At 42.4% G+C, this 22,723-nt stretch overlaps 1 protein-coding gene across 1 annotated transcript in view; it reads left to right on the top strand.

The window, feature by feature from the left end:
* PLD5 (phospholipase D family member 5) overlaps nt 1–18,377 on the top strand; it is a 327,662-nt gene extending 309,285 nt beyond the window's left edge. Inside the window, exons 9-10 of the mRNA XM_029934829.1 lie at nt 6,896–7,010; nt 13,523–18,377. Coding sequence (XP_029790689.1) covers nt 6,896–7,010; nt 13,523–13,779 — 372 coding nt within the window. The 3' untranslated portion in view covers nt 13,780–18,377. The remainder of the gene's footprint in view (nt 1–6,895; nt 7,011–13,522) is intronic.
* The last annotated feature ends 4,346 nt before the right edge of the window (nt 18,378–22,723 follow it).

Genomic DNA, 22,723 nt, shown 5'->3' with positions numbered 1-22,723 from the left:
AACATCATACTGTATGGTCTCTGCAATATAGAACAGATAATTGAAGTTATAAAGTTCCTTTTTGTCTTTCCTATCTATATTCAAAAACATCGTACTTTATATCTGCTCAAAGACTTAAGCTACACATCTTACTTATGACCTCTGAGTATCAACAAAAATATCAGATAAGATGTATTTTAACTCATTCATGCCATTAAATGTTTTAAAAAATTGAATAAAGACATAAAATTCTAGAATTTACTGTAAATTTCAAAAAATATGCTTCACACATATATTTTATTTTAATCTTCCTAACATTCAGGTAATATTGATGGAAAATAGAAATGTTTATCTCAGTTTAACTGGTATTTATAAACTGAGGTAGCTATGCACAAGTCTGAGTTCACAAATCAGTATTAGAAGTAGAAACAGGTCTATGAAGCTGACAGCTAACATCATACTCGATGAAAAGTTGAAAGCTTTTCCTTTAAGATCAGAAACAAGACATGGGTTCCCACTCCTACCACTCCTATTCAGCACAGTACTCTAAGTCCTAGCCAAAGCAATCAATCAAGAAAAAGAAATAAAAAGTATCAGAATTGAAAAGAAAGAAGCAACTTGTCTCTCTTTACAGACAACATGATTTTATATATAGAAAATCCTAAAGACTCAGCCAAAAAAATGTTATATTTAATCAATGAATTCAGCAAAGTTGCAGGATACAAAATTAACATACAAAAATCAATAATGTTTCTCTACACTAACAATGATGTTTCTGAAAAAGAAATAAAGAATTGGATTCCATTTACACTAGTATTAAAACAATAAAATACTTAGGAATAAATTTAACTAAGAAATGAACAATCTCTATACTGAAAACTCTGAGATATTGATGAAAGAATTCAAAGACAAAACAAAAAATGGAAAGAAATCCCACGTTCATGGATTAAAAGAAGTAATACTGTTAAAGTGTCAATACAACCAAAATCCATCTATAAATGCAGTGCAATCCTATTGAGATTTCAATGGCATCTTTAACATGTAGAAAGCAGAAAAAACACTAAAAAATTTATATGGACCTGCAAAAGAACCTGAATAGCCAAAGAAATCTTGGGAAAGAAGAACAAAGAAAGAAGTATCACATTTTGTGACTTCAAGCTATACTATAAAGCTATGGTCATTATATATGGTACTGGCATAAAAAAACAGACAAATAGACCAATGGAATAGAATCAAGAGACCAGAAATAAACCCAAGTATATACATCCAACTAATATTTGACAAGGGAGCCAAGAATACTCAATGGAGAAAAGATAATCTCATCAATAAATAGTGCTGGGATAACTGGATATTCATATGTAAAAGAATAAAACTGGACCCATATTATACATCACACACACACACACACACACACACACACACACACACACAAATTAAACCCACAAAATGGATTAAAGAAATACATAGAAGACCTGAAACCATGACATTCTTAGAAGAAAACACAGAAACAAAGTTTCTTGACATGATTGGGGTAATATTTTATATAGGACCCCTACAGTACAAGCAATAAAATAAAAAAAAACAAATGGGAATACATCAAACTAAAAAGCTTCTGCCAGCAAAAGAAACCATTGAAAAAGTGAAAAGCCAACTTATGGAGGATGAAAAATATTTGCAAACTATGTATCTGATAAGGGGTTAATAGACAAAATACATCAAGAACTCCTAGGACTCAATAGCAAATAAACCAATTTAAAAATGGCAAAGATGCTGAATATACATTTCTCCAAAGAAGATATACAGAAGGCTGACAGGTACATTAAAAGATGCTCAACATTACTAGTTATTAGGTAAATGCAAATTAAAACCACTATGAGGGGCACCTGGGTGGCTCAGTCAGTTAAGCACCAGCTTCAGCTCAGGTCACAATCTCGCATTTCGTGGGTTCGAGCCCCGTGTCCGGCTCTGTGCTGACAGCTAGCTCAGAGCCTGGAGCCTGCTTCAGATTTTGTGTCTCCCTCTCTCTCTGATCCTCCCCTGCTCACACTGTCTCTCTCTGTCTCTCAAAAAAATAAATAAAAGACATTAAAAAAATTGTTAAACCACTATGAGATACCACAGCATGCCTGTTAGAATGATCATCCTCAAAAAGACAAGAGATAAATGCTGTGAGGGTGTGGAGAAAAGGGGACTCACAGTGGGAATGTAAATTGGTACAGCTACTATGGAAAACTGTATGAAGGATCCTTAAAGAATTAAAAATAGAACTATCATATAATTTAGCCATTCTACTTATGGGAATATATCCAAAGGAAACCAAAACACTAATTCAAAAGGGCATCTGTATCTCCATGTTCATAGCAGCAATATTCACAGTAGCCAAGACATAGAAACAATGTAGGGACCCATTCATGGATGAATGGATAAAGAAGTTGTGGTATATATATATAATGGGATCTTATTCAGCCATAAAAACAAAGAAATGCTACCACTTGCAACAACATAGATGGATCTTGAAGGCATTATTCTAGGTGAAGTACGTCGGACAAAGAAAGACAAATACTGTATGATATCAATTGTATGTGGAATCTAAAATTTAAAAAAAAAAAACCACAAAGTCATAGAAACAGAGATCAGACTTGTGGTCAGAGGTGGAGGGTGAAGGGAGGGGGAATTCATGGAAGGCGGTCAAAGGGTACAAACTTCCAGTTACAAGATAAGTATCAGGATTACAACGTACAATGTGATGACTTCCGCTAACACTGCTGTAGGAGACGGAGGGAAGTTGCTAAGGGAATAAATCCAAAGCATTCTTATCACAAGGAGAATCTTTTTTCTTTATTCTTTTCTTTCTTTGCTTTTTATTGAATCTGTATGAGAAGATGGCTGTTAGCTGCACCTGTGCAGTCATAATTCACAATATATGCAAATCAGAGCAACATGCTGTACAACTAAAATATACAGTGATAGACATCAATTACTTCTCAATAAAGTGGAAATAACAATAGGTCTGTGACTACTATTACAGATCTAATTTTCTATGCCAGATTTGCAAATGCATGTGATAACCAGGAGTTACAGCAGGGCACCAACCATGGTTTGGAGCCACATATCAGGGATTATAGGAAACACTGGATGGTCCCAGGAAGCCAGGCAGAGAAGCAGGAGAATAGAGTCAGTTTGTGTTTAGTATCTTTCCATGGACAAGAGTATACTGAGGATTGTTTCAACTCCAGATAATTGAGGTGGCATGGGAGGCAGCATGGCAGAGAAGAGGTTCACCATCATATTCCCGGGGCCTGGCATGATGCTGGCACAAAGAATTCAAAGCATAAATGTGGGATGGATGGATGGACAGATGGACGGATGGATGGAATGGATGGATGGATGGATTGATGGATGGATGGATGAGCAAAATTTAAAAGGGGAGCTGATAAAGAATGTTCAGGAAGGTTCTGTGAACCAGTGAGTGGAGGGAGCAGAGCCTATGTCCAAGACATGGTGGATGTGGAGTCATTTTCGCCATATTCTCAAATGGGGGTGTGCTAGAGAGGGGTGAGGAATCTTTCAGGGAAAGTCATTCACTCAGATTACAGTGCATTTGCATTTAGAGGAGCACCGTAATCAGACTTCCCAGGTATCACGATGTTTTAAAATACAGCTTTGGTTGTGATTGAGGTGTGACCACACCAATGGATCAGAAGACAACAGACATTGGAAAGATAGTTTGTTTTCTTAATAGATCTCAACAGAAGGGAGCATAAGCCAAGAGTAAGGGAAATATGGACAAAGGCCTTTGTTTTGGTTTACATGGTGGGGGAAAGGCAAGCCAAGGTAAACCCACTTAGTACTGGCAAATTTGAGTAATTTCAGAGTGCTCTTGGGCCCAGGAGCTGTTCCTGGCTGCCTGGTACCTGGCCCTGGGATGATTAGGGAAGGTGGATGGTGGCCCAAAGTGTGAGAGCCCATAAAGGAGGTGGTTCAGGGTATGGTCTGTGAACTGTTAGGTTTACATATGAGAAGTGTGCTCACAGGCAAGTCGTTTGCTCTCTCCAGGAATTAGCCAGCCCCTGGAAGGGCAGTCCCTCCAGGCTCAGCAGGACCCAGATATCAAAGCATCAGAATAAAGAAAATAAGACGATATGACTAATAGAAGCAGAAGCAGAGGGGGAAATGTCTGGGGCCTATCACACATGGTGCATTTGCTCTCATCTCTTCTTGAAGCCCTTGTCTGTTGAAATCTCCACCATGAAATAGTGCTCTCATTTAAGACTTGCAAGAATTACAAGGAAAGTAGAATCCATCATTTTATTCTCTACTCTACTTACTCAGCTCTATCCTTGAAAACACTCATGGTCTCTTTACTTGAATGAACCAAAGAATAATAGTTCACTGTTGGTCATTTCATGAGACAGAGACTCTGGCCCTCATTGGAGGCAGGCCATGCACTTCTAAGCATCAAGATAAGCCTAGGTGGGAATGGAGCCTGTCATGCCAACATCTAGAACACAGATGATTAAGGAGCTTTTCCAAGACAAGTGAGCATCAGAACCTCTTTTTTTGTTTTGTTTTTGGTTTTTTTTATTATTTTTTAAATAGTTTATTGTCAAATTGGTTTCCATACAACACCCAATGCTCTTCCCCATAAGTGCCCTCCTCCATAGCATCAGAACCTTGAATGAAGCATGTTTTCTGGAGTCTTGGAGCCTTGAGAAAGCAGACAGCCTAGGAGTGAGGCAGGGAATCTCTCCTCAGAGGAGTGGGCACTCCTACCCCTGGCTTGGGAGGATTTATGTCCACGAGGAGGACTCTTGGGAAAGAGACCACATTCACAAAATTGCCCCTGTCAGCTCAGCTTTTATTTTTTAATAAGTTCATAAATCACTTTTGAGGTTCCTGGGTGACTCAGCTGGTTGAGTGTCTGACTCTTGATTTTGGCTCAGGTCATGATCTCAAGGATCATGGAATCCAGCCCTGTGCTGGGCTCTGCCCTGACATTGTGGAATCTGCCCGGGATTCTCTCTCTCTCTCCCTTTCTCTCTCTCTCTCTCTGCCCCTTTCCCACCCCCTCTCTCTCTCAAAATAAATAGATAAACTTTGGGAAAAAATTCAAAAACTAAATTACTTTTGAGCAGTCTTTGCTATCCCCTATAGCATATTAGGTGTCTAGTAGTAAATCAGTGAATACAGTTGATTCTGCTGCCATTTTAGTCTCCCAGATCTTCAACTTTCTAGAGCAAATGTGTTCTCTGTAGATCCTCAGGTAATGACACCATCCCCAACTTAAATTCTATTTTGTTCTTTTTTACATCCATCTTGATTCCACAATGAGTGTGTGGACATGTTGTTGTGATAGAATGTCCATGCTGTTAGTGAGTGACAGGCAGGTATCACAGGACCTCACGGATATATAACTAGGACTTAAGAACATTCTCAGGGAATCAAGTCCACAGGAAGAGTCCACAAAACATGGCTATAAGTGAGCCCTCCAAATGACAGATTTTGCAGGAGACAGGACATGAGAAAAAAGGGAACCAAGGCAGCAGCATCATGGTAATGTGGCCCCAGGTGACACCGTCCTCTATGATGTACAACTGACAGTTCTTGGGAAGTAGATTTTGGCCTGTGCACCACTGATCCCAAGGAATCTGAAGAAAATCAGAATAGAATTTTCAAAGGCTCTTTAGTGATCATCTAGGTTATTACTCCTTTCTCACCCTTGGGCAAAGGCGAAAACCAACCTTTATTGTTTATTGTTTCCTCAAGCCAAACTTGAACACTTATGTTTTAGTATAGTTTATTTTATTTTATTTATTTATTTTGAGTGAGTGAGTGAGAGAGAGAGAGAGAGAGAGAGAGAGAGAATCCCAAGCAGGCTCCACACTGACACTGCAGAGTTTGAAGCGAGGTTCAAACTCAAGAACCATGAGATCGTAACCTGAGCTGAAACCCAGAGTCAGGTGCTTAACCAACTGAGCCACCCAGGGGCCCCAAACACTTACAGTTTTAAAACTAAATGATGCCTCCATTTCTAGATAGCATCTCATTTTTCTCTCCGCCTCTTTCCTTCAAACACACATGATCCCACAGCCATAGACATTCAATCCAGAAAGATTCCACACATAGTGCTGAAAATGTTTAGCATTTCCAGTGTGGAGGCGATTTGAGACCTCACCTTTGATGACGTGTCATCCGTTAGCTCTGTCACAGTTCAGGCCTCATCAAGCAGCTATGAGTTCTAGCAGATTCCAGAGGCACCAGCCCGCCGACCCCTACTGTCAGCCCCCTGTCTTAGCCTCCGCATCCCGGGCCTCAGGTGCTTTTGGGGTCACAGTAAAGTTGAAATTCAGGATTCCCAGGTTGAAGTGATTTTTTTTTTTTACTTGCTTATAAAAAGAGCTTGTAGACCTAGGCTTTTAGATGGAAAAGATTTGTTCCTTTGGCAAAATCTCTTTTGACCTTTGCAAATCCTCAGTTTAATCAGTTAGTCATTGACGCGAGAGCCTGCTGCTTCTTATAATGTATGCAACGCAGAGGAATTCATTCATCGGCATGCCTGCCAGAAGGCGTTTGGAGAACGGCTTCAGATACTAGTGCGCCCTGAGGAATGTGACAATGAGAATTAGACCAACTTCTGTCCCTCACCCTAGTGAATGGATTTTGTGTTCATTTTTTGCCTTCAAAGCATTCATTATAGACCTAGTTGAGCATGCTAATTTTCTCTCTTGTCACCCATATAGGCTTGAGAACAAAAATAGCTTCATCTCTATGGAGAAACAAGACTGTGGCTTTAATAACCTAGTATGAGGTCCGCTGCGGCTGTTTGGATAAGAAACCCTCTTGTGGCTCTTGCACAAAACTGAAAACATTATCTATTCGCCTGCTTTATGAATGGATTTATTTTTGTGTCTTACAGAAATTTTTTGATCTGGAAAGAGAGAATGTTTGTGCTACGAAGGAACAAAAGGATCACACCTTTCCTAAATTAAATCGGAACAAGTACATGGTGACAGATGGCGCAGCTTACATTGGTAGGTGTCAGCCTCCTCAGGGGACCGTGAGGGCCAGTGGGGCCAGCTGTGTTCTTCCACATCCCTCGGGGCCCTGGAGGAAACAGAAGGGTGAGGACAAAGAGCCCTTGAACTGAACATCTCCTCTAGGGCCTGGTTCAAGTATGAAGACACCACAGAAGATGTTTTTATAAGTGTTTTCAGAAAGTCTTTGGTCTCCTTGCCTCATCTAACAGGCGAGGAGGTGGACGGCTCATCGGAGGACACTCCCGGCAGCTGAGCGAGCACAGGGGTCCCTTCCACCCACCTACCACACCCAACCTGTCGTGAGTCACAGAAGCAGACATGGTGGCAGCTCAGTGCCAAATTGAGCTCTGCCTGGGCCCCAGTCCCACCTCTGCCATCTTATCAATGGAGAATTTACTTAAGCTCCCTAAACCTTAGTTTCCTCATCCATAAAATGGGGCCAATAATAGTTCCTACTTTGTTGGGTGAAATTTAAGTGGAATAATGTCTGCAAAACCCCTTGCACAGTTAAAACTCCTGACACACAGATAATACTTGATTCGTGTTCCTTTTTATTTTTCTTTATAAAATGTTGACTTATTTTTGAGAGAGGGAACATGAAAGCATGAGCAGGGGAGGGGCAGAGAGAGGAAGAGAACGAATCCCAAGCAGGCTCTGCATCGTTAGTGCACATCCTCATGTGCACAGGGATGAACCCACCAACTGTGAGATCAGGCCCTGGGCTGAAATCAAGAGTTGGACGCTTAACTAACTGAGCCCCACAGGCACCCCTAGTTTTTATTTGTGAGATAGTTTAACACCCCAGTTGCAGAAATAATACTTCCTGGTGGAATTATTTGCTCGTGTGTCAGATCTGTTTCCCTTTCCTACAGCATGCATGAGTCCAGGGTAACGCTTTGTGACATCAACTGCAGAGTGGAAATTACTATCTATAAAAGAAGGCACATAAATAACAAAACAGCACTGTGGCTCTTACACTGTGCAGATGAAGTGAGAGTGTCCAAGTAGAAAAGAAAAATGCGTGTGGAATGAAGGAATATGGGCTATGAGTTCTTTCCCCCATTCTCGAGTGCATTGTAAAGCACTTTATCTCATTTGCCTTATTTTGAATGTTTGTTTTTGAGACAGAGAGAGAGAGACAGAATGAGAGAGCAAGCAGGAGAGGGGCGGGGTGCAGAGTCTGCTCTGCTGTCAGCACAGAGTCTGATATGGGGCTCAAACTCACAAACCGTGAGATCATGACCTGAGCTGAAGTTGGACACTTAACCAACTGAACCACCCAGGTGCCCCAAACTTCCTCTGGATCTTTTAATAGCTTGATAGCTTTTTTTTTTTTTTTTTTTAGCACTGAATAATAGTCCATTGTTTGGATCTATCAGCTTGTTTATCCACTCACCTACCCATTACCTTCAGGACATCTTGGTTACTTCCAGATTCTGGCAATTATGAATAAAGCTGCTGTAAACATCCACATGCAGGTTTTGTGTGGACATGTGTTCCACCCTGTTGGGAAATACCACGGAGCACGATTGCTGGGCTGCATAGGAAGACTGTTTCATTTTGTGAGGAACTGCCTGTCTTCCAAAGTAGCTCCACCATTTTGAGTCCCCACCAGCGGTGAATGAGGGGTCCTGTTGCTCTGCCTCCTCTCTGGAGTTTGGCGTTGTCCACGTTCCGGAATTGGGCCCTTCTGACACATGTGTGGTGTAGCTAATTATTGGTTTCAATTTGCATTTCCTTGATACTATGATGTGGAGCATCTCTTTATATGATAACTTGCCATCGGAGTATCTTCTTTGATGAGGTCTTTGGCCCATTTTTTGTTCAGATTTTTCATTTTCTTTCTTCTTTCATTTTCTTATTTTCTTCCTTTTTCATTTTCTTTTTCATTTTCTTCCTTTTTCTTATTTTTCATTTTCTTTCTTATGAGAACTCTTATTAACACATGATCTTTTATCAGATGTGTCTTTGGCAAATATTTTCTCCCAGCCTGTGGCTTATTTCTTCTCTCTCTTGACAGTGTCTTTCACAGAGTAAACATCTTCAATTGTAAATGAAGTTCAGCTTATCAGAGCTTGTCTGTACCCTTGTCTATGTCTGGATCCTACCTTCGGTGTCGTATCTAAAAAGTCGTCACCAAACCCAAATTCATCTAGATTTTCTGATTCATTATCTTCTAGGAGTTTCAGAGTTTTGCATTTTACATTTAGGTCTATGACCCATTTTGAGTTAATTTTTGTGAAAGGTGTGGGGTCAGTGTTTAGAATTCACTTTTTTGCATGCCGATGTCCAGTTATTCCAGAGCCATCTGTGAAAAGACTAGCTTTGCTCCCTTGATTGCCTCTGCTCCTCTCTCAGGATCAGTTGACTTATTTATGTGGGTCTATTTCTGGCTCTATTATAATACATTTTTAAATGAGTTCATTTTACACACAGCATTTTAGCAAAACATTAATTCCCCAGAATGAAGCATAGGTCTTGGTAAAAATATTTAAAAAGCATCCAGAGAGAAAATTCACTGATAGTTTACATAATTATTCAGCATGTTCCGGAAATCTCTTAAGTCATCACTCAGACACCTGCTGAGAATGCCAAATTAAGAAAAACGCACCCTAGTCCTTGCATGGAATTATAGCTCATCAGATCTTCACGGATCTTGCTGAAGATTCCCCAAATGGTATCCTTTTTCTAACTTTGGATTCCCTGGAGTGTTTTACCAATCTAGCTTGCCAATTTTGTCCAGAAGATGGTATGAATTGTTTGAAGGCTGGCAGAGTGGTAAGTTAGTTGAAGGCACTCAGAAATCTCTTTGAAGCCCATACACCTTCCCAGTGAGCTTGTCTATACCCTTGTCAATGCCCTCATCTACACCTGGGGATGGCACTACTGTTCTCCTGAATTCTGGAAGCAGAAATAGCAGTCTCAGCCCTCGGTGCAACAGCGTCCCAGAAAAATACTGGAGCACATCCATGATTCAGAAGTTTAGCCAAACCATAAGGAAGTGAAAGGTGGGAAAACATGGTCACACTGGTGGAGAAGTCCTGTGCAGGCCTGTGAAAGCTGCCAGGGCCTGCATTTCCTGAGAAGAACCTCAGTAAAGCTTTGTAGAATTAAAGATGTAGGATCTTGGCTCCATCCATTGTACTGAAGGGAAATGCCGAATCTCCCAGAATAGGGCTCCAAAATCTTGTCCCACTGCTTCCCTCTTGTCTTTCTCCTCACATTTCCATGTCTGTGCTCTTTAGAGAGCATGGTCCATGAAGGAGTGGAGCTCGGTGTGGTCCTAGGCTCCAGCCCTGGCAGCTGATGCTGAAGTCCCTGGGGAAAATGCACAGTTGGTACTACATAAGCCTTTGGGCTCAGAACAGAACATGGGCTCACGGAACAGAAGTTAAGGGTGGGGTGTGGGGTCAGACCTGACTTCATAACTCAGCTCTGGTATTTTTACACTCCTGTCTTGGACAAATGACCTAACTTTTCTGTGCCTTGATTTCCTCTTCAGGAAATTATCACCTCATAGGATTGCAGTGAATATTGAAGGAGATAATGTATTGGTGTAACAAATTCACTGCCTGGCACTCAGCTGTAGGGACAAAATTTTAGGGTTTTATCCATAAGTCCTTCTGTTCATAGATGAATAGAAGGCCTTGTCTGCCAGTGGGCTTCAAAATAACTCTTAACCTGCAGCAGCTGCTAATCTCCAGTTTAAGAAGCCCAGCTCTGGGGCACCTGGGTGGCTTAGTCGGATGAGCATCCAGCTTCGGCTCAGGTCATGATCTCGCAGTTCATGGGTTCGAGCCCCGCGTCGAGTTCTGTGCTGACGGTTCAGAACCTGGAGCCTGTCTTCAGATTCTATGTCTCCCTCTCTCTCTGCCCCTTCCCTGCTCATGCTCTCTCTCTCTCTCTCTCTCTCTCTCGCTCTCTCAATAAATAAAACATTTTTTAAAATATTAAAAATTTAAAAAAAAAGAAGTTCAGCTCTGTATTTAGCTGCTGCTGAGCATTTCCATAAAGCCTCTGAGCATGACCGTGAGTCTGAGAGCACGTGGTCAGAAACACATCACTGGCAAACAGACTCCAACTCAATGTTATGAACCATTTGGCAGACTCATCTGAAGTTATGTCTACCAGGAAGCCATCTGTGGTATCAGTGTGGTGTTTGGGGGTGTGGCAGGGAGACGGATGAGATGGAGGACAGAGATGGAAAAGAGAAGGGAGAGTTCTTTCTCTGTGCTGATAATATTTGAGTTAGGGACCTGGTATTAGGCCTGAGGAATAAACTCAAGGGGTAAAATGAGAAACAGGGGAACAACTTCCACTTGTGCCATATGGAAAGGGAAGTTGATATGCATGGGGCTCCAGAGAGCACCAGGGGGCCCACAAGATGAGTGCCATTGAAGGAACACAGATCAGCTCTCTGTGGATGTCTCTTCTTCCTCAGATGGCTGCCAGGCCTTGGGTCAAGGATGCCTAGTGTCTTATTCGGCAAATATCCCCACAGCTGTGGCTAAAGAACCATGGAGAGACTGGAAACCAAACTCTACACTTGAGTTTTCTTTATGAAACCAGCTCTGGACCAAAGAGGAGCACAGAGCTGGGAGCTTAGCCCAGATTCAGGCTGGTGGTAATTTATGAAATGACTGTGTCGGTCTTGATGCAGCTACATCTTTGTTGGTGAGAACACTGCTTCATTTATGGCATTATCGATCATTTGTGGAGATCTGGGTCCATCATTGATTAGCCATGTGACAGGAAAATCTGTTCACCTCTCTGAGCCTCAGGCTGCTCATCTGTGGAGTGGCCATAAATCCTACCAACTCTCTGAGGTGATGGATACAAATGCCAAGCCTAGCACTTTGCTCATAGTAGGCACTTAATAAAGAACAGTTCTTCTCCCTCTCTAAGGCCCCTATATTCTGATTTTATCCCTAACTCTTCTACCTCCTGCTCCAAGACCCTGATCATATTTTCTGCACATCCCTCAGTTACCATTTGTGTAGTAAAGAATTTACCCTTATCCCCAGCAAAATGCTTTCCTGATTCATCCAGACAGAGGTAGAAATTCTTTTTCCCTTGCCCTTGTGGGATGTATACATACATCCCTTTGTGTTATAATCCTTGTGTTCCCTTCCTGGGTCCCTGGGCAATCAGGGGCTGTCATCTTCTTGTTTATATTATGGTCCCTAAGAAATAATCAGAAGAAATAACATGGCCCTGTGTACCTGGTAGACATTAGACACTCAGTAAATGTGAACTAAATGAAGGACAAAACAGATTGGAGAAATGAACAATACTGGTACTGTTCTCCCACTAGAGCCCTCTCACGAATGGATGCCAAGACAGGAGGTTCATATGGAACTCTGGGGTAGCTTCCCTTCTATCTACTCTTGCCTTGAAGGTGGGCTATGTGCAAGTGACATATGTACCATTAGTCCCTTCTAGGACAGATTCCAACCCCACCACCTGCTATGGGCTGAACCATGTCCTCCCCAAATCCAAATGTTGGAAGTCCTTAACCCCCAGTACCTCAAAATATAAACTTCTTTGGAGACAGGGTCTCTACAGAGGTAATAATCAAGTTAGAATGGGGTCATCAGAATGGGCCCTGATCTGATTTGACTGGTGCCCTAATAGACAAGGGACATTTGGACACAGAGACAGACATGCACAAAGGGAAGAGAATGTGAAGACAAATAGGGAGAAGCTGACAGCGTCCAAGCCCAGAAGAGCAGCCTGGAACAGATTCTCCATCCAGGCCCTCAGAAGCCAGCCCTCCTGACATGTTGGTCTTGGGCTTTTAGCCTCCAGAATTATGAGGCAATAAGTTTTCTGCTGTGTAAGCCACCCAATCTATGGGACTTGGTTCCAGTAGACCTCACAGACTAATACACCAACTAACACTGGACAGTTGTGCTAGGGAGCCTGCTGTCCTCACAGCCTCCTCAATGTCTGGGCCAAGGAGCCAGATCCTGGGCCTGGGGAGTGATTTATAGCCCAAGCTAGGAGGGGGTTGTGTATCCAGATAGGAAGGGCTCTCCTTCTCCAGCTTCAGCTTTTTCTTCAATATGCAGGAATCGGTGCTGTAATTAGGATCCCTCATTTGTATATGTGGTTTGATGTTGTCTCTTTGAGAAAGTAGTAATTATTCACAGGCTTTTGAAGTGTATTCCTATATATTTTAAATGTTGCTGTATTTAGTGTGTCTTGTGAATGTCAATAAGAAATAACATTTACCAACACACACACACACACACACACACACACACCAAAAGATTCCTTGTTTTGAGTTTCAAGTTGAGCAAAGCTGAAGAAAATGCCAAAATAATATGCAAATATTAATATACCATATGCAAGGCCTCTTGGAATTTTCTTTCTGAGCTGTCAGCACAATTCAATCTCCCTGTCATTATTTTTTTTTAACTAGCATCTGCTCTTTGTTTCATTAAATGCAGAATGTTCCCCAGTGACCTTAACTCCACACCATTGTCTCCTCTGTTTGTTCGCAGGCAATTTTGACTGGGTGGGGAACGATTTCACCCAGAACGCTGGCACGGGCCTCGTGATCAACCAGGCCGATGTGAGGAACAACAGGAGCATCATTAAGCAGCTGAAGGATGTGTTTGAGCGGGACTGGTACTCGCCCTACGCCCGGACCTTGCAGCCCACCAAGCAGCCCAACTGTTCTAGCCTGTTCCGACTCAGACCTGCCTCAAACAAAAGTGCCATGTACAGTGCCAGCGCCAAGGACCCCGCCAGCACCTAACGGGAAGGGACCGCAGGACAGCACCCGTTTCCTATTTCTACATAAAGGACTTGAGGAGAGAAAACCAATTTAATATTTCTTTTTTTAGGGAAAAAAAGCACACTCACACAAAAATATTCTCTGAACGCCCTGTACTATCTTATGTAACAGTATCTTAGCGGCGTGTACACTAAGTGTAGGGTTTTTGTATCTGTGACTCCTGACAGAGAATGTCCTTTCAGCCTGGAAGTTAGTTTTTACGTTTGCATACAGATTTTAAGACTTTGATGCCTCTTCCTTCCTAGTTTTAGGATTTTTTCTGCAGCCCCACCTGCTCTGTTCCTACAAAACTTAGCATGAGGTCAGCGCGTTCACACCCTTCTTAGCGAGGTGAGTGCGGCTTTCACCCCAGACAAGGGGCTGATCGAGCCAAGTGTTTGCTCTGTAAACTGTCTCCAAGACCCGTCCAGCCGGCCGAGCATGAACAGCTGGCATCCCACGCCAGCCTCCGCGCTCTTGAAAAGCACCCTTTTGCCTCCTTGTCCATCTTCTTCGGATACCGCACCTTTTATTTTGTGTCATTTTCTCCTCCCTGAAAATGTTCTTATTAGCAGTGCCCCTATCTTCGCTTCAATGCGAGTTCCAACTCTGATGACATCTCTTGGAAATGTAGGAATTCCTCAGAGTGCAGACCAGATGGAAATGGCAGTCTTTCGTTTGCTCCTTTCAACTGCATTTCCCCCTAAAATTTATAGTTTAAAACCACATCCAGCAATATGTATCCTTTCTCTCAAGCTCAGAAACATTATGTAGCTGCCTGCTAATATCCAGCAAGCTATTAAGTCTGCATTATGAGAATAAAGTAGTTTTTCACGTTTTTGTTTACCTTCCAGTATTATAAAGGAAAGCTCTCTATGCATCTGTGGATTTTAATTTCTTTAGGATCATTCATTATGCTGTTAATGGTATGCCAGCAAACCTTTATAGAGCTATTTAATATACCAAATGCTTTTCAGAGAAATGCAATTTAAATACTGTGCTTAACATATTTTACTAAGAAACAAAAATATTGGATTATTGTTCTACAATGTCGTCATGTGTTGCTCTTTTATATCTATACAGTGTATAACCCTACACTCATGGAGACTGTTGCCACATGAGAGACAGGCATGGCCTCTTGGGAGCCCAGAGCATGTGGGAGACTTTCTTCCACCAGGAGGCCAGTCTTAAGCTTGCTCCTGACTCTCTAGGGCCTGGGATAGAGTCCTGCACTCCTTGGGCTCGTGTTTCTATTGGTCACGTAGGGACAGTAATACTCACCTACCTCGCGTGGATGTTGTCATGGTAGGAAATATTTATAACTTGTTTTAAAATCAAAAGAACCTGTATAAATGCTAAGCATTGTGATATATAATCTTTTTCTTGAAATAATCTTTGTGGTACCCTGATGTAATCCGTACCAGGTTGTCCTAGACAACCTACAAGGGAAAACAAATCCACAGCCTCTGGCCCCAAATGTGGGCGGACACAGTAACTCAAAAACCCCACTGGAGATCAGGATTGTCATCATCATTTTGGTGGTGTGTTTTGTCGGGTCACTTCAGCATAAATAACACCCACACAAAGCCAGACATTGTGTTGGGGATCGTCTTTTAGGACCAGCATATACATGTGTTTTTAGAGTGGGGGGGGGGAAGCAATCTCAATTATTATTTTTTGTATCTAGAGACTTGCTTTCTGCTTCGCCAGGTAGAGTCATGGAAGAACCTATGACTCTCACCCAGTGGGTTTGATTGGTTGTGGAAGGGCCACTGATGGTTAGCTAGTGGCCACATAACTCCTTTCCTGTTGCTTCCGAGATAGGCTTTACTGGACATTTGACCAGTGAAGAGAGCTGGGAGGGAGTGCATGATTCTTACTGAAATTCTTTACCAGTGATGGCTGGGCCCATAAGACTCTAAATATATACCATATACTCAGTTGTTATTTGAGTAGGTGGCTAGCCTGCCTATCATCTCAGTAAAGTAAAGGTGGCTTTGGAAATGATTTTAAAAAGAAAGAAAAAAGAACAAGCAAAGAGTAGGCATGGAGACAAACATATCAAGTTCAGTTTTGGACAAGGAAAAGCAACTAGGGCTAGGTTTGAAAAGAGCGTCGAAGAAGAGAGATGTGGTTGCCTCCTCATTAGTTCTCAAGTGTCACCGGGATGTGTGTCACAGCTGTGGGACAAGCGCTGAGTTGGCATAATGGAGCTGTGATAGGAGAGAATGGTGTGCTTTATGAAAGGGCCCCCATTGCCATTCCCCTCTGTGCCCATCAGTACAGTGGCACCAGGAACTGCACCCTGGGACCTTGTGCCCTCCCTGGCCCAGCAGCCCACCAGCTCCACCAGGCTGCTGACTCCCAGAGGCAGCGCTGGCCTCCAGGCAGCCAGGAAAACAGCCCCTGAACAGAGAGTGTCATAACAGGCCCAAGTCTCCTAAGAGAACATTTAATTTGGCAGAACTTTCTTTTGCATTTGGATGCTTTATCTACCCTCCTAGGAGTGGCCTTCCTCTCTTTCTGACTCTGCGTCTGTGCTAAACAGACTAACAACTCCCATTCCCCCCCCTCACACACACACACACACAAACACCCCACTAGTTATTTCCCAAGAGAAAAAGTAAAGCAACACAAAAACAATCTGACAGATGTCCCTGCCAGAAATTAGGAGGAAGAGGGTAACCACTAACCTCCATTTTTTTTTCCTCCATAAAATTCCAGGAGTTATTTCCCAAAGGGGAAAAAGAATGCAAACACCATTCGAGACCATAGTTTAGATTCCTGTGTCGCTTACATCAATCTAGTGCCTTATTTATTCTCAAACTTTGATTTTAAATAGTGATTCACTCTTTGAGAATACTTCCACTTACCATGCAGTCCAGAAAGACCTTCTCATGGGTCTTCTGGTCAAAAACATGTGAGTGTCAATAGCTTTCATGTAGCCCACTCTCCTCCCAAGCCACACAGCGCTGACCACCCCCAAGTCCTTGACACACGCCGTCAAACATCAGCAGTGTTGGCCTCCCCTGTGCTGCCACCGGCCTCTAGTGCATCCACTAGCTGAATCACAGCTTATCAAACCACCGGAGAGGAAGTGGAATGATATCCATGCTCTGTGAATGCCACGCTTTGGGTACCTGAAAACGACAGAAGCGAGGCACACTGAAAATGTCCCCACTTTAAAGGACCTCGTAAAGAGACGCTAGTAGACTTCCAAAGTCTCGTGGAACATAGAATGGAAACTAGTGTCTAAAAGTCAAAGCAGACCCAGTAAAAGAAACAAAAAGAGCTGTGAAAACTTGGCATCTGTGTAGCTCTGGGCACCTTTTTCTATTCGGGCTCTATCTGTTTTATTGTTTGTCTCACATCCGAACTGGCTCTTGGTGAGATGGGTGTTGTCACACTGTTGGTTGATCTCACCCCTAGAAAACCGTGTTTTTATCACTGCAGTGGCCAGGTTGCTCAAAGTGCCTCCTGAACCTGGGACGGACAGAAGCCCATTTCCCACCAGCCTGTGGCTGTTCTCAAGTGACTTTGATCCATTCTGAGTTCTGTTTGTTTTTAGGAACTTCTATTGAACTAAATTCCAGGGGAAACAAAACAAAATGAAAAGACTGTAAGAACTTCTTGATAAGATCAGACCCAGGGTTTGTCTGTCTCAGGAATTGTACCCTAGAACCTGCCTTTTTTTCATATGTATAATCACTTGTGTGACTTTCTTTGTCCAGAATTTATTCCATTATCACCAATATTTAAGGGATATAAAAAGCTTTCTTCACTTGTGATGGAACAGTTACCTTCTTAATGAAAAAGACTTTGCTATTGGTTATTCAGATTCAGTCTCTAATGAACAGCCCCATACATTGTGGCCGAATGTTCGATTCTTTGGATTTCTGTGCTTATTCTCAATGAACTGGTGCACTTTATTATAAGCTTTTTGAAGGGGAGATTCATATAATGTCTATTTGACCTAAGGTAGAGTGGATAAATGAATCCATATTCAGAATTTTTCCATTTGCTATGATTTAGCTTTTTTTTCTTTTTCTTTTATATGCTGGTGACCAAATAGCTATTCATCATTTTTACCTTATTGATGTAAATTGATGAAGGATTTTTGATAGCACTGAAGTCAACCCCAGTTCATTGCCTGCCTTTTCCGTTTGAGAGAATTCCCATTGGTGGCTGAATTATGAAGGCTTTTAATGGTGACTAGATAGGTATTCTTCAGAAGCTTCTTGAAATAGAAACCAAATTTTCTAATTTTTGACCCATCAGCAAGCAGTCTTGTACATACAGAGTTCTAAAAAAAGGTCATCGACCACTTCTGCTTCCTTTGGCAATTTGCTGAGAAGAAATGGGAGATTTAAAAGGCTTTTCTGCATTTTCTTCTGTTATGTTCAACTACTAAACTTCTGATTCTGTTACAAAGGACATCTTGGATTTTTAATGTTTCTTTATGTAAATAGGATCAAGTTGTGCCTGATCATAGCTATCCTACTGACCTTAAGATCCCTGAATAAATCGGTGTCATAAAGGGCTGGATTTGGGGGCAGTCATTAAAATTCTCAAAACTTTCATATAACCAAATGCTCAATCTTTTTTCAAAAGTAAATATTATATGGTCTTTTCCTCCTGTTAAATTAAGCATTTATTTTTCTTCTCAGTTTCCAGACTGTACATTCTGTCCCCACAACAGAAAAGGAATGTGTGGATACGGCCTTCACATACTTCACTACCACACTCTCTTCTTCCCAGGCTCCCGTCCTTAATCACATACACCTGGTGTGTGCTCAACAGACCCAGACTGAATCTCGGGTCTGGAGGGTTCTCTGAAATCCATCCAAATGCACAAACTCCCTTCCTCTCTGGCCACTCAGAAGTTAGGAGCCTACTCACACCAACACAATGGGAGTGGTTACTACAGCTCTTTTGACAAGTCCCACGCATGGTACAGTGTCATTGATTTGTTAGAGTAACTGGGAATGGAGACATCTCTGAAAGAATGTTATATGGTGGGTCCCCTTTTTATAGAGAGAGAAAATCTGAAGAGGCATACTTTTATTAAAGCTGTCATTTGAGAGTTTAACAAAGGCTTAATAAAGCCAACCTGACACAATAGTCAATTATGTTTGATTTTATCAGCAGTTTCTGACTCCTGCATTTTCATGCTTAAAAAAAATCAGTCTAACATTCTAATAAGAGACAATCATGTGCCTGGAGCCCAATTAAATCATAGGAAGAGTGAAGATTATTGATGATTTATTTTTTATTTCATAGAAAAGTTAGTAAGAAAAAAATTTGCTTTTGGCAAAATCTGGCTATCAAGCCTGCTCCTTCTGACCTCAGACATGCTTAAAATGGTCAATTCTGTTATGGACTCTACTGTCTTACATGGGTGAAATAATCTTAGGAATGAGCGAGAAATTCTGTACCCCTGGTAAGATACAAACATGGACAGACCGGGTTTCTTTCTTTCTTTCTTTCTTTTTAAGTTTATGTATTTTTGAGAGAGTGAGACAGAGCACGAGCAGGGCAGGAGCAGAGAGAGAGGGAGACACAGAATCCGACGCAGGCTCCAGGCTCTGAGCCGTCAGCACAGAGCCTGATGCAGGGCTGAGACTCATGAACCACGAGATCATGACCTGAGCTGAAGTTGGTTGCTTAACCGACTGAGACACCCAGGTGCCCTCACCTGGTTTCTAATTTAGAGTTTCCCCAAATAAGTATTCAAAATACCTTGGGAGTATGACCTCAATTTCCAGGATTAAAGATATTGAAATTTTATGTGACTGCCCAATATTAATGGGTAAAGAAGACCTTTTAGAGACAACTCAGAAAATCTGATCCAACAACATTCATATGATTCGAGGTTAATCTACAATTTAACTTACTTTTCCCTAAAAATGGAGATTATCATGCCCCTTTAGAAAGTTTACATTATTAAAGGTAATGTTCTCCACCAAAAACTGTAATAAGATAAAGGCAATGCAATAGTTTCAGGGAAGTTACAGCATTGATAGAGCACTTTGAGAATCCTCCATAAGAAAGTGTCATTGAGAAACAAAAGCTCTTTTGTACCCAGCAATAAAGCTGTGTCTTATTATCCATATTTCCTGGGTGGATCTACAGCTTTTCTAAAGTCCTGGACATACTATATTCATAGCTCCTTCTTGAGCAGAACTGTGTTTCTGTCACATGAACACTCCATGTTGGCCACAGCCAACTGTGCCATGACTCAAGATAACTCAGAAGCTAGGCAGCGGCCTAGGAAGAGAGATTTGCCCAGCAGATGGCACCTGACCCCACCAACCACAGCCCTTTTGCAGGGAGTCTGAATATGAGATATACAAAGGAAATGGGTAGCAGTAAAAGCAACCAAAAAATAGAAAGGAGTGAAGTCCCTGTAATGATGCCACCTTAGAACAGTAATAGCAAAGCTTCAGGTGAGACACCCAGAGTTCTTGTCAACTCACTGCATCTGCCCTCAGGCTGCTGGAGTAATGACTGATCTTTGAACAATGAGGCTGGACTTTGTAGTTACTGGATTGCTTTCTTATCTTTCATACTTTCTTGTGTATCGACACAAATAAACTCACATTAATTGAGATAACCTGACTGTGCGTCTGTTCCTTGCCATCCAGAGGGGCCCAACACACTTCCTGGAGTCACAGCTATCCCAAGACAATATCCTGAGGAAACAACAGAAGTGTTGCAGATCCACACTGGTGAGCTCCACAGTAAATCCCCTGGATCCACTCTGTCTGTGTGTATGTTGTTGCTAAATACCCTGAGCTCAAAGATGAATGGGAAGCACTGAGGACACCGATGAAAAATCCATTAAGGAGATGACTACACCATAGACACAGAGATTTTTAGAGCTGGAAGAAAAACAAGGACTCTTGAAGCCCAAATTCATCTTTTTTTAAACATATGAGGGAAACTGAGGTGCAGAACACACACTGAGTTAAGTAGAGGCAGATGTGTTGTAAATTTAGAAATTGTTTTTAAATATATATTATGATTGACTTAATAAATGCAAAAATTGCTAATAATATGCTAATTATTTGGAGCAAGTGGGAGTTTACAGGGATCTGTAGAAGATGGTAGTCACACTGCCCCTAAGCAGAAGGCAGTCTTCATGATGCAGTGACATGGATCAGAGAATGCAGGGCAGAGTCAAGGCATATTCAGCCTGGTGGCTCTCCCTACTAAATTTGGATAGGGATTTGTAATATCAGAAGAAGGTCAATAGCCATGTGTACCATTTCACAGATAAGCAAGCCCATTGTGGACACTCATTCAAAAGTGAAAAGAGAGGGAGGCAGACAGGAAGGGAGCTCTGTAAACTTCGTCCGCCCCATCTATCGAACTGAGAAGGACATTACTCTCATCTGCAAAAGTGGAAGGAGAAAATACAGACTCCAGAAAGAAGACAACCTCATAGATGCCTGAGTGAGTGAGTGTGAACTGGGGAGATTGGAAAACGGGCTAGCCCGAGACGGGCAGGGGAGATGGGAGCCCCAGCCCAACATGGGGCAAGCATGCAGAACCCCTGAGAGACAAAGGGAAGAGAAAGAGAAACTGAACATGCTCACAGTACTGTCTCTAAAGAAGAGATAAAGAGCGTTTAACCCCACTCAGAGAGAAAAACTCTCACTCCATATATAACTGCTGGGTAGCCAAATCCCGAACCTGGGTGGCACAAGGGAAAAAACAGCCTCGACTGCTGCATGATCCAGGCAGGGAGGTGGCAGCCCGGCAGCTGCAGCCCCAGGGCTGCGCATGTCGGCCTCAGCTGCAGGAGCGGTGCATGCACCTCATTTCCACAACGCATCTCACCTCCAGCATTGGCTGCACGAATCATGAATCCTGGGTGCCAAAAGGGAAATAACAGCTCCCACTCCTATGCGTTCCTGGCAGGAGTTGGCAGTGGCATAGGCAGGGGTGCGCACTTTGGCTGCAGGAGAACGCAGCTCATTTCCAGCAGCGCCCTGCGCCTTGGGCAGCAGCAGCACGAATCCCAGCCAGTAGCCAGAGAAACTGCTCCTTCACCCTATGCGATCGCTATCCTGGCTGGGGCTGGAAGTTGGCGGTGGCATCTGTGGGAGTGCGCATTTCGCTTCCTGCAGCATACCTCGCCTCCCAGCATCACAAATCCCTGCCAGCACCAAGAGACACTGCTCCCTCACCCTACGTGATCCCGGCTAAGAAGCCAGCCACCAAAGCAAGTACATCTCATCTGTGATAGCATAAAAGTGCATGGACTACGATTTTGAAACAAGGCAAGCCTAGAAAATACAGCTTGGCTTAGCTGCAGCACAGGAGATTGGTCTCATTAGAGTGGCCTGCAGCACTTAGTTACAGCAGAGCTTGGGCAGCTGCCATTCTACTCTCTGCAACCACCATGGTGGAGCCTCTGAGAGCAGCCCCCCCCCCACAGACCTACTACAACAAACCACACCTATCCACGAGGGGGAGCTGCTGCCTTTTTTTTTTTTGTACTTATTTCTTATTATTATTAACTTTTTTACTTTGAATTTTTTTTTAATTTTTACTCCTTATTTTTGTTTTCCTTTCTCCCTCTTTTTTTTCTACCTCTTGCCATCTAGATATATTCTCCCATATCTCATCTTTATCTCTCCCCTCAACTGGTTATACACTTAAGACTGTCCATTGTCCTTTGTTGTCTCTGCCCCCTTTTATTTTTTTCTTCTCTTCTTTTCTTCTCTTTCCTCTCCATTTTCTTTTCTTCCTTTCTTCCTTTTAATTTGTTTGTTTGTTTGATTTGTCTGTGTGTTTGCGTGCTTCTGTTCCCTCTGTATTTGTCTGTTTTTGCTTCTCAGGGCTACCCCAAGAAACAAGCCAAAGTGCACATGACGGCACATCCCAAATACTGCTGAGTAGGGAAATAAAATAATCAAAA

The sequence above is a fragment of the Suricata suricatta genome, chromosome 3 (assembly GCF_006229205.1).
Source record: "Suricata suricatta isolate VVHF042 chromosome 3, meerkat_22Aug2017_6uvM2_HiC, whole genome shotgun sequence".
NCBI lineage: Eukaryota > Metazoa > Chordata > Mammalia > Carnivora > Herpestidae > Suricata > Suricata suricatta.
This window is presented reverse-complemented; position numbering and strand designations above follow the sequence as displayed.